This window comes from Anas acuta, chromosome 1 (assembly GCF_963932015.1).
Source record: "Anas acuta chromosome 1, bAnaAcu1.1, whole genome shotgun sequence".
NCBI lineage: Eukaryota > Metazoa > Chordata > Aves > Anseriformes > Anatidae > Anas > Anas acuta.
In genome coordinates, this window is record NC_088979.1 from 6,205,386 (window position 1) to 6,217,490 (window position 12,105).

Genomic DNA, 12,105 nt, shown 5'->3' on the forward strand with positions numbered 1-12,105 from the left:
TTTTTTATTTTGCTTATCTAATATGAATAAGATTAATCACGCTCCTTGTAAGTGTGGAAAGCCCAGAAGAGTCATTCTTCTCAGATTTCTTTAACTTTCCACAGATTGTTTCCTGAGTCAGCGTATCTAGCTCTTAGAAACACATGATGTGCAGAAGAAGAGTCATCAGCTGGAATTTTTGTTAGGAGAAATGTATCATCTAGATTTCCTTGACTAGCTCTTGAGGGAACTTGGATGAAGGCACTGGGAGGTCTGCTGTAGAAAACTCCATCTAGTAAAGAAGTTTGGTACAAGTATATTGATTCAGAATAGCAGGGAAAAGAAGAACCATAACTAAGTTGAGAAAAAATGCAGTTTACGGAATATTTTGTTTTCAACTGCAAATGCAGATATTTTCTGGTAATTGTGAAAATGAGGAATTCACTCAGTTATTAAAGACACTGGATTATAGAATATCCTTCTGGCAGATAACAATCTCTCTCACTGGCTCATTCTTCCTCTCTTGACCACTTAAGTGTGTCATTTGGGGTTTCCTTGTTTTGGCACAGGCTTCATTTGCTTTTACCAAATGTATCTCGTTGAGGAAGAAATCAATTTCAAAGAATTGTCAGAATGGCATGCTTGAATTAATTCTCATTCAGAAGAGCTACTTTGATTATTGCTTTTAGACAAATTGGTTATCTGATGAGAATTATTTATTTACATCCAGCAACTTTCTAACCCTGTTTCCTGTAACTAAGTAAGGGCATCAGCTATGGAAGAGTTGGGAAATGAGTTAGAAATTTACCATATGTATACATTAAATTGTCTGGGTTTAAGACAGATTGGAATGTGCAGAGTTTGCTGTCAGCACAACTGTTACCCTGTCAAAGGAGATCTTAATGATCAGCCGACCTCCATATTTTGTTCTTACTTTAGTATTTCTGGTTTCCAGTGTTCTATAAGTGTCCAGAATCCTTTTATGGCACAGTTAAATCCTCTAGTGTTTAAATACTGAAGAATAGTATGTGCTAAATGTTCTGTTTTTGAGGGGTTCTGCTGGGATTCATGATGTGTTCGGGCAAACTGGTATGTATTTGTGAAGCCTTTTCAAGTTTGTTTATTCATTTTGTCTTAATTTTGGGGAAATAATTTTTTGTACCTGCATAAAATTGGAATGAACTTTAAGAACTATGGAAGTGATTGTTTACCTTCATAATCAGCTTGTCAAGATGAGCTAAAAAACACCTCGATGATCCAAAGTAGTTATTATCAGCAGCAGCCCCTGATGACAGTGACTCTTGTTGATACTTCGGACTGAATGTTTGAAATCGAGGGGCCATCTTGACTCACCTTCTGTTCAAGGTAGCACGATGATCTGTTACGGAAACTTGAAGAAAACAAAGCAACTAGAAAAAATATAGGAGGTGAAGAAATTGAAGTCTTACATTAAATGTTCCACAAAGTGTGAAAACTTGGGTTAAAAGGAAAGTTTTAGATCAGGAAGTGACAAAATAAAAACTGACTTATGGAAACTATTGATGCTGTGTGGCTGAATTTGATTTCTACTTCATTTGAAATTTGCTGCAAAATGCTACCTTAATGTACCTGCAGTCTGCATTTGTTTTTTTTTTTTCCCCTCAATTTTCTCTACTGCATAATGTCCTTCTGGAAAGGAAAGATCTGGCAGGCTTGTGCACCCTGCCAGAGCCTGTGATGGGGATATTTAAAATCAACGTGGATATATATATATGTAGATAATGTTAGCTGTTCTGAGGGGACTGGCAGTGTTAATCCAAAACATACAACATTTGTTTAGAAATAATAGAAGATAAATTTTACACCACCACTAGTGCTTGCTTTAGCTGTATTCTTAACACAATCAAAGGAAATATTTTTTTGTCTAGTGGCATACTTAGTAACAGCATAAATCCGATCATTCCAGATTAGAGACCATTTTAAGGCAAGCTTGCTGACTTCTGATTTCTTTCACCAAATTCCTAGAAAGTTGACACCGTTAGCTGCTGCGATGCTGTGCATGGTCAGAAGGGAGGAGTCACATCTCTGCTGAGATTCTCGTCCAGCCCTCTGTAATTCCCTAGCTGTGAAACCATTTCATAACTGCTCATATTCAGCATTTGCATCACATTTAAGATTGATGACCAACTGATGGAACGTTTCACATTTCTTACTCTTTTCCAGTGATCAAATATTTGCCTAGAGTGAAAAATATTAACATAAGAAAATGAGAGCTCAGCACAGCAGCAAGGGTTATAACCTGGGAGCTGTAAAAATGGAAATCTAGACAGCTAGAGAAGGGAATTGAACTGAAGTCCTATAAAACTATAGTTTGTACTCTGCTGTTTTAACTGTTGGGCTAAGTACAGACACCAAAATTTTCCCCATTGTATATGATTTTAAAAACTAATAAAATGCAAATGGTTTAGCTTTGGATGTTTGGTTTTGGGAGAAACTGCTCCCATGGTGGGGATCTTTAATCAATAGCTGTTCAAACCTTTAGTTCAAGAGTTTAACTAAAATCCTCTGGTACAGCTGGAGGTGAAAAGGAAGATTGATCTTAAGCAAACGAGTGCTCTTGGGTAGGATTATTTCAAGCAGAGACATTGTCCCAATCTCTGCCTTTAATGATTAGCCACGAGCATTTCCTCATGCAAGTGGAATGTCAGTCACCCGTGTGTTATCTCTTTGGTTTGAAGGCTAATCCATATGCTAAATAGATCGTGTTCTGTTCAGTTCCTCAATGTTGACATAATTTCAAAGGAATAATCACTAAATCCATTCAAGGAATGTTTTCGATTTCCATTTATATCTAAAAAATGAATATATGCCTTCGCTATGTGTTTTGGCTGTAGCTGTAAGTTTGAGTTAGATAAACTTGATCTGATGCATAGTTGGCTTGTGCTTAAATTTCCTATATGGTGATGGATCCAAATAGTATCTTTTGGCTCTCCTGCCCTTAAAGATGAAGTGCGAAGGCAAAGGAGAGAACTTCCTGACAACTTGATGGAGTTGGATAATTGCACTTTTTCTACCCTGGGGTGCTACAACTTGTGGTGGTTTGTGTTTTAGAATAAGAGATCCTCACTATTTTGGAAGAGCAGGGTGTTCGGAATTCTTAGTGAAAGTTTGAATGCGTGGGAGATGATAGGTGTATCCCTCCTGGCACTGTACTTTCCTTGTCTGATCACTGAGTTACCTGAACGAAAGAAGCATATGCTATCTGGAAAGCGTGCAATCTCTTCAAAACGACCTTTAAACTTTGGCAATGGGTTGTGGTACAGTACAGGTATGACACGTACATCTGCCCCAGAAGAATGATACCAAGAAGTGAGCTATTTGATCACCAGGGTGGTGCTTCAATAATTACAAAACTATTTAAAATTATTGGACTTTTAATTAAGAATCAGAAAACTAATCATCTGTAGCACTTGTTGTTGGGCACATCTGTATCAAGTGTGTGCTTGTGGAAGATCACAGAAGAAATGGGAGGAGATTTGGAGCCTCCTATGGGACCCGAAGCTGTGTGTGTATCCTGGACGTGTAAGCTCAGGTGTTAGCATGCCCTGTGCTTGACTGGTCCTCACTGGTGCTTTTTGTGTGTTGCTTTTCTGGTGGATAGGCAGAAATCAAATGGTTTAAAAAGTTTATAGTTTAATCAAATAGTTTTCAATGTTAAAATGTGCAGCAGGATGTTTTTTTCCCCCTTTCATTGTTTAGATGGCCATTTCTGTACTAAATCTCATACATAGCTGCGATGCTGTGCTGGTGACACCAATTTCTGTGCCAGCGGGCAGTGTCAAACACAAGCTTGACTCCCGTGAGAAGCTGTGCAAGGGAACACGGAGACTTCACAGCACTACCACCTAGGGGGCAAGAGGAAATCCGCCAGCCAGGCGATGCCCCTCGCATACTGGATGGCTTCAGGAGGAAACTTGGATCCTTTAAACAGGAGCAACAGGCAACTGACCTGCTCATCTTCTGAAACCCACTTTTGGAGCTTTGTTTTCTCACAGGCTTTTAAAAAATAAAGAAGTTGGCCAATACTTGCAGTGCAAACTACCTGAATTTCTAGCTGGGCTTGCAACTTGCTTTTTTTTTTTTTTTTTTTTCTTCCAGTAGCAGCTGGTTTGACTGCTGTGGGTGAGTAGCTCTCCAAGGCTGAGGCACCTGGTTCCTGGTTGTTTCCCAGTCAGCTTCATAAAACTGCAATATACACATATACATCAATGAAGAGCTAAGCACTCTTATTCAGAAAAAAAATATAAGCCAAAAAAAAATATAAGCTAAATTTAGCTAATCTTTTTTTTAAAAAAAAAGCGTGTATTGCCATATTTTCACTTCTCTTATTAATACTGGGATAATGAGGTCCTTCATCACAACTGTTACTGGAACTATTGCTCCATAAATCACTCGTTCAGATGTAGCTTCCCAAGTTATCTCCACGTGATTTAAAAAAAAAAAAAGTTAAAAATGGTATTTTGTAGGAGCTTGTTGTAAGCAAGCTCAGTTGATGAATTCTTTCACCATAGTAGTCATGGGGCTTTCAGTCTTTCAGTCAATCATGATTTCAGATTCAATCAGCTATAGATGTAGAAACTGAGCAAGTAATTGTTGATCAAAATAATTCAGCATGTTCAAGCATATTTGCGTTTGGTGTTTAACTCTAGATAGCATCTTTCATTATACCAAAGATGAAAAAGCAGAAGATATCAAAATAAGCTTTTGTCACAGTTCCTTGAGCTATTTTGGAGTACCTGGAAGTGTAGGGCATGCTTTTTGGCCTGGCAGGGCCGATTCTTGGAAATATTTTCATGTTAATACCTAGAAACATTAAAAATGAGAGGTGCAGTGAAACCTCTGGAAATACCTCGAGTACATACAGTGGCTGATGATGTAATTTTGGCTTGCCTCGAGTCGTCTCGTTCAGGTTGCTGCAGCTGATGGTCGGAGGTAGCGAAGTCTGTTTTCAAGCCAAATGTTGTTAATCTCACTGAGTTAATATGAGCTAGATTCTACGAAGAAATTCATAAAAACTTGCCTAGGTAACCTGGGGCTGCTTTATGTGGGGAAGCAAAGTAGTTGTTCATGGCTCTGTCTTCTGAGGATGCTTTGTGCAAGATGAGGTCATAGGAATGTAGAATCATTAAGGTAGGAAAAGCCCTCCAAGATCATCTGGTTCAACCATCCCCCTGCCACCAGTGTCACCCACTAAATCATGTCCCCAAGCACCACGTCCAACCTTTCCTTGAACACCCCCAGGGACAGTGACCCCACCACCTCCCTGGGCAACCTGTCCCAGTGCCTGACTGCTCTTTCTGAGCAGAAACGTCTCCTCATTTCCAACCTGAACCTCCCCTGACACAACTTGAGGCCATTCCCTCTGGTCCTATCACTAGTTAACTATGAGAAGAGGCTGCCCCAGCTCCCCACTATTTCCTTTCAGGTAGCTGTAGAGAGCAATAAGGTCTCCCCTGAGCCTCTTCTCCAGGCCAATCACCCCCAATAATTCCCTCAGCTGCTCCTCCAGCTCTAGTTGGGTCAGAGGCACATCTTGACAGCCCACGTGCTCTCTAGGATAATTTGTGGCACCGCCTTTGATGCTTAACCGTGTATCCTGGCTGCCTCGTTGGGTCCATGCCATCTCTTGCCATGTGTTGGCTAATCCTCAGCTGCACGCCTGGTGTGCTGGAGACGCTGCAGCAGAGCAGCCTTGTGCACAGACAGCTGCTTGCTCCTTGGGTGTGAGTCCTCGGTCTTGCTGTGCCTCTCACCTTTGTACTGCTGTGCACAACCAGCTATCGGTGTGTAATGCTTTAGTAAAAACAATGAATCATTGGGTTCAGGCCCGTAAGGAAGGCCGAGCAGCTGTAAAGATTATAGATATCTGGGTTGGGAGAGCAAATACGTCCTTTTTCCCACCCAGGGTACTCTACAATACGATGCTGCACAGGCTGTGCCAGCTGACCTCAGCAGCTTTAAGTAATAGAATTGCTTCAGTGTGGGTGCAATTGCACATCCTCAGTGTCGGTAGAAAGTCTGCAGGCCAGAGCTTTGTCATGATTCCCTAGAAAGGTCTTGCTTTGCTGAAAAAGGAAAAAAAAAAATTACATCAAGTTTTTACTGCTAGATGACTTCCACCTGATGTAATAAAAATGATTTGGTATTTTCTAGTTAAAAAAGCCTCTTCTAAGAAAATTGTATAATTTTGAAAGCTTTGCTGAAGTTTGGTGTGTGATTGAATGTAGGTAGGTGAAACAATTCTGCAAACCCTCTTATTACGTAGAGGTTTAAGGCTTTGAAACCTTTATTTGAAATACATGTATGTTGGGCTACTCTTCCAGACTCTACCCCTCACTTTGTACATCACTTCTTTGTTCTGTGTGCCCATTTTCTCATTCTCTTTACACTGACTGGGCAGAAAATCACAAAGTCTTCAGAAGGTCCACAAACCATCCCGCTATTTGACCGCAGTAAGCTTAAAAACATGGTTTCTTACAGGTTCTGGTACCTGACTGCTTCCACTGCATAGATTTTCCCCTTTTTGTGCTGTGGATTTCCTTTGCTGTGACATCTGCTGCTTCCAGGGACCTGCTGTGAATCAAAGACAGCTTTCATGTTCCCTCCCTGTGCTCCCACCCCTTTAACCTTACATGGTGCAGATGAACAAGCCACCTCCTTCAGCCCTGGCCATCCCCGTGGCCTGTCTGTCCCCAGCCGCATCCGTGGCCGTGCATTAATTGCAGCTTGAGCCTCCTGTGTACGCCCGTCCCAGCCAGCGACAAGCTGAACTTGAAGTTCTTGTTGCTGAGCGCTGCTCTCCTTGCAGCGACGATCCCTGCTGGTTATTTCACATTTCCGTGCTGTCTGTCATGCACCGTGGAAGTTGGAGATGCTTTTGGAGCTGGAAAAGTGGGGGTAAGGAATCAACCCTCCTTGTCTGCCCCTTGCACAACGAGATCACAGCCAAAACATCACCCTGAAAGTCACCGCTCTTTCACCGAGGGTTGTTTTATGTTTTTTTGGCCTTTTCCGAGGTGAAATCTCTTCCTTTCAGTGCCTTGCCCGTGGGGTTGGGTGCTGGGGCCCGAGATCCGCTGCTCTGGGCACTTGGGTTTCCAAACACGCAGCTGGTGTTTTGATGGGCAGGTGTGAGACACCTCGTGTGAGGCGTAGGACGGTGAAACTAATTATACATTTGTTCCCTCCCTTAATGAGAGCTCTCTGTGGGGTAGGATAAATAACACCGCGTGTGACGCTCGTCCTGGTGAGCCAGCAGGATGCGGGGCGCCGTGTCCCTCCTGCTACCTCGCTGCTTGCTTCTCCTGCCCTGCCTAGCACACAAATCACTGGTGTATTTCTTTACCTGATGAGCATTCCTCATGCAAACACTTCCAAAGAAGCTTTTGGGTAGATTTAACTTTTCCAGAATACGTCTGACGTAGGCACTTTAGTGTAGAAGGACCTACAAGGCTATTAAGCATCTGTGCTGATGAAAATATCTTCTGTTGAACACACTTGTGCATCTGTTCAACCTGCATTTTATGCAAGAAGAAGCTTCTTATCTTGCTAAACTTATTTTGTGGTAACTTATTTCGCAGTCACTCTTCCCCCTGTTTGCATTTGCAAATGCATTTCCTTCCATTCAAGGCCAGACTTGCCTGTTTACTTCTCTTCTCGCCCGTTTTCTCCCAGTTGGCTGATGTTTCTCCTTCCCTAACGTGCCTGCCCTCTCTTCCCCCACCCCCAAGTTCATTCATATGCTTTTCACACAAACACTCATCAGTCCTGTGAGGGATGATCTGCTGCTGCTGTCACAGAGCCCATTTTCTCTTACACACAGCAGCAGATCCTAAAGCCTGATCCCAAAGTCTTTTTTTAAGCACATCTTTCAGCAGAAGATCCCATCATGAAGGGATGGGATTTCTCTGGTAACTTTAGGTACTGGATTTTCAAGTGACACCTCTTTGGGATTATCAATTAGTTTGCAAATGTTGAATTTAATCATAGAAGTTCTCCATTTCTCATTTGTTGCACCTCTTAGAGCAAAATGTGCCATCCCGTGATGCCTGCCTGTGTGTTTGATGTGTGGTGCTGCCAGGTAGCCTCGCACAGAACAGCTCGGGTTGTTCCTTCGGTGGCAGGGCCTGGAGACGAGGCTGCAGGGCTTGGTTTTAATGATCCGGTTCAGAGCACTTCTCTTGCTGAGTAATATCCTCGCATTGTCTTAACACCAAAAGTCATCACCCAGTAATAGATAACCGTGACTTCAAGATGAGGTCATGAGTGCCTGGAGTCATCCTGGTTTGACTTGTAGATAAAGGAAGGGCTAATCTTGCCATCTCAAAATGTTTTGGATGGGGAAGTCATTTCCTGCATGCTTCCTTTACTAATTACACTTGTAAATGGCAGCTCTTCCAGTCCTGACAGCACCGGTTCCGAGTTTATGGTGGCTGTGCTGTCTGCTTCGTGTGTCTGAAGAAAGCTTCCCGCCTGTCTCCTGTCCTTTGCAATGAGAGATTGATTATGGCAGGACAGAGCTTTGCCTTCAAGGGTGAATGAAACCTTTCAGGTGAAAGTCTCCAGTTCAATTTCCAGTAGACCACACACAGGCATGGGGCTTGATTTCTGATCCTTATTGAGTGATGCTCACTGGTAAGGCTATCTGAGTGCCAGTGACTGATTTTTGGGGTGATAATAATAGTTAAATGTCATTGATAACTGTGGAGAGCAAAGTTAAAGCTTCATATTCAGAACTAGCAAGTGGTGTTATGTCACCCTTGGATCTTAACAGTTGCTTCTGTGTGTGTTACTGTAACGTCATGCTCTTAAATCACCTCTTCATTCATCAGTGTTTGAAACTAAGTGACTGGACTGCTATTTATTATTTCAGTGGTTTTTCAACCTTGTCTTCTCCTGGTGACAGTCCTGACGCTAGCAAAGCTAGAAGGAAGGTAGGCAGGGTAACATTTTTAAATGCCCATTTGAAGAGTCACTAGGTCTTGTCTATCCAGGCAGAATAAAAATTGGATAATCCTCTTTCAGCTAGCCAAACGTGGCCTCTGCTGTGCTCCTAACCATGATTTGTTAAGAAGAACCAACCATGTTTTAACTAAGTTAACCTGTCAGCTTCTGGGATTATAGCTAGAGGTGTGTTCTTTCATTTGACACTTCCTCTGTTACACTTTTGAAGGTGTTGATTGTATTGTATCAAGACTTAAGCAATTTGTATTTCATATTGCTCACACTGTACCAATGGCTACAAGAGTTTACCAGACCATTTAGAAGCCAAAAATCGGAGGATTCATACTTAAAATTAATTCTAGTCTTCCAGCAAAGCTTCATTAAGTAGTAGCAAGTAAGAATTCATTTGGTCATTAAAGTGTTGGATATTTGAAGCTGGGAGTTGTTAGAGGTAGTGTAAATTACTTTGGTGCTTCTGTTCCAGGACTTTCTAAGGCAACTGCAAAAAAAAAACAAAAAAAAAAAAAAACAACAAAGGAGGACCAGGAATCTTGGCAGTGAGGAAAGTGGAGCTTGTATTATGAGGTTCTGGTGGACCAAAGACACCGTGCTTTTCAAGAAATTATTCATTTCCCTGGAAAGTCCCACCATTTTCGTTGGAAATATTCATTTATAAAATTAGCGTACTGATTTTTTAGTATGTTATTGATCTTCTGTCACAGAAAATGCAATAATAATTAAAAATGTCTGTTTTGCAGATTTAATCCAGTGCACAAATGAGATGAATGTGAACATCCCACAGCTGGCGGACAGTTTGTTTGAAAGAACGACCAACAGTAGCTGGGTAGTGGTCTTCAAATCTCTCATCACAACCCATCATCTAATGGTGTATGGAAATGAGGTAATACAGCAAATGATATTTTTCTGAGAACGGTTACAAGACTTCATTCCTATAAATTTCAGCTAAATTCTTCCACTAATCTTTGAAAGAAAATCTTTATTTCAGCCTGTTTTATGTCCAACTTTGCAGGAACATAAGATTTATTGTATTTGCCTACTTATTTTTTTTCTGATTCGAAGTTTGTAGTGCTTGTCCTGTATGCAGATTTGAATGCTGGAGGTACCTTTTCCTGTGATGTTATTTTAGTTATTTAAAACTCAGCTCCCAACTGATTTCTACTATCATTTTCCAGCCTTTTGCAGTGAAGGGAGCTGCATGTTTGGGAGCTGGTTTTGAGTGTGAACATCACGGTAACACCAAATCCTGTTGAACAATTAAACAAATGAATAAAACCCCAATTTAAACAAAAAGCAGTAAGTTTGGTTTGCTCCACAACATGAATTCCTATGGGGCTTTATTTTCCAAACATAGCAGCTGCTTGGATTTTCTATGTTTAAAAAACAGCAAAGCTTTTCTATACTTGTCAGGTTTTATTAGAAAGTATTTGTAAACATTGCTTGTTACTGCAAGCAGTACAATATAAGCTGTGTGAATTTTGGAGTTGAGGGATAGCTTTAGAAAATTACAAGTAGAATTCTGTAGAGAGGACCAAAACTTTTGTTTGCATTCAGCGTTCTTGTATTTCCTGTGGCTGGGTTGTGAGGTTTAAATTAAAAATAAATAAAAAATGCATGCCTGCATACATATGTGCAAAAAATACAAACATTGACATACACGCACAGGTTTCTCTTGCAGGTTAGCTGCAGAGAGAGCATTTTTGGTCTTGATCAAATACACTGGATCTATCCTTTGAAGCTAAGTAAGCCACAAGAGGGCAAACTTTTCATGTTGACACTAAGCATCATTGTTGGGCTAATTGATACTTTCCAAAATCGCCTCTATGCTTTTGCTGTGCTTGCACTTCTTGGTACAAATTTTAAACTGATACTGATACACTTTACAGTAATTAAAGATATTCACAGAACCATTGTCTGAAGTTCTTAAAATTTTAAGAATAAAGCTGCCAAACAAATTTTACTTGACAAGTGTGTTACAGAAATTATGAGCATGAGTGCTTCTCGAGATTAAACTTTTCACAGCTAGAAATATTACTTGAGCAATAAACAAGGAAATCATTGAGTGCTGATGAAAATGTCTGGAAGGTGATAAAGAATCTGTAAATCCCTCTGTAAAAGTTGAGAAGCGTTTGGTCCTCCAGCTTTCACTTCATTTATGAAGTGAATTCATTTATGGCTGAGTACTGAGTGCATTACCCTCCTCTAGTCTATTATCTATTTATGCTAATGAAAATAATTTAGTACGTGTTACACTAATCAGAACTGTTTTTCCTCAGTGAAAATGTTATTACAAGTGAATGATTGTCTGGATTATATTTGTAGCCACTCTCTAGAGAGTGTTTCATAAAATTATTTTTCCTGATAACTGAAGATGTGCTGCCAGTGATCTGAAATGTCTTTAAAAGATGAAAATCACATCATTTATTTTGTGAAACAGTTTGGAATTATGTGCAACTAACCTGAGATGTACTAAGTATGGTACTGTAATGTTTTATATGGGTTATTATGTTTAGTTAATGCTTAATTTATAAGCAAATAAACCTCTGTTACCTTATTTACATACTTAAGCTAAGTACTTATTAAAATTATGTGCTGAGTAAAGATTCCATGGCAGACTGGTAAAATTAAATTCACCGTTTTAAAATTGAAGTTAGTGAAACAACTTTGAGCATACAGAATGAGGACTTGTGTGTTTGTTTTTTAGAAACTTCCTGTACGGTATTCTGGCTTAAAATAAACAGTCTTTCAGTCAGTCCTTCATGCAGTATCTGTGACTTTAATTTACTCACAGATTTTTACTATTTTTACTGAAATAACTTCATATGAAAATTCAGCTGAGTTTTTGTAATAATTTCCAGATTTGAAATCAATTCTAAAGCCTAAAAGCTAAATTTTATATAACCTGGATAACAAGAGTTTCTACTACTGTTACCTCAGTTCCAGCTCACTGGTAATATAGTAAAATAATTTACTTTTTTCCCTTTCATCTAGCGTTTTATCCAGTATCTGGCGTCCAGAAACACATTGTTTAATTTGAGCAATTTCCTAGACAAAAGTGGATTACAAGGTAAGATATCTCTTTCATTAAAAATTAGTAGTGTGCTGGCAGGCAGTAAGTGCAAGTCA

General features: G+C 40.1%; 1 protein-coding gene across 3 annotated transcripts in view; it reads left to right on the forward strand.

Annotated features, from left to right (window-relative positions):
- Positions 1 to 12,105, forward strand: part of PICALM (phosphatidylinositol binding clathrin assembly protein) — a 64,745-nt gene that overhangs the window by 18,321 nt on the left and 34,319 nt on the right. For all 3 annotated transcript variants that reach the window (XM_068656921.1, XM_068656985.1, XM_068657070.1), the window contains exons 2-3: positions 9,720 to 9,862; positions 11,971 to 12,046. In XM_068656921.1, the coding sequence (XP_068513022.1) occupies positions 9,720 to 9,862; positions 11,971 to 12,046 (219 nt within the window). The remainder of the gene's footprint in view (positions 1 to 9,719; positions 9,863 to 11,970; positions 12,047 to 12,105) is intronic.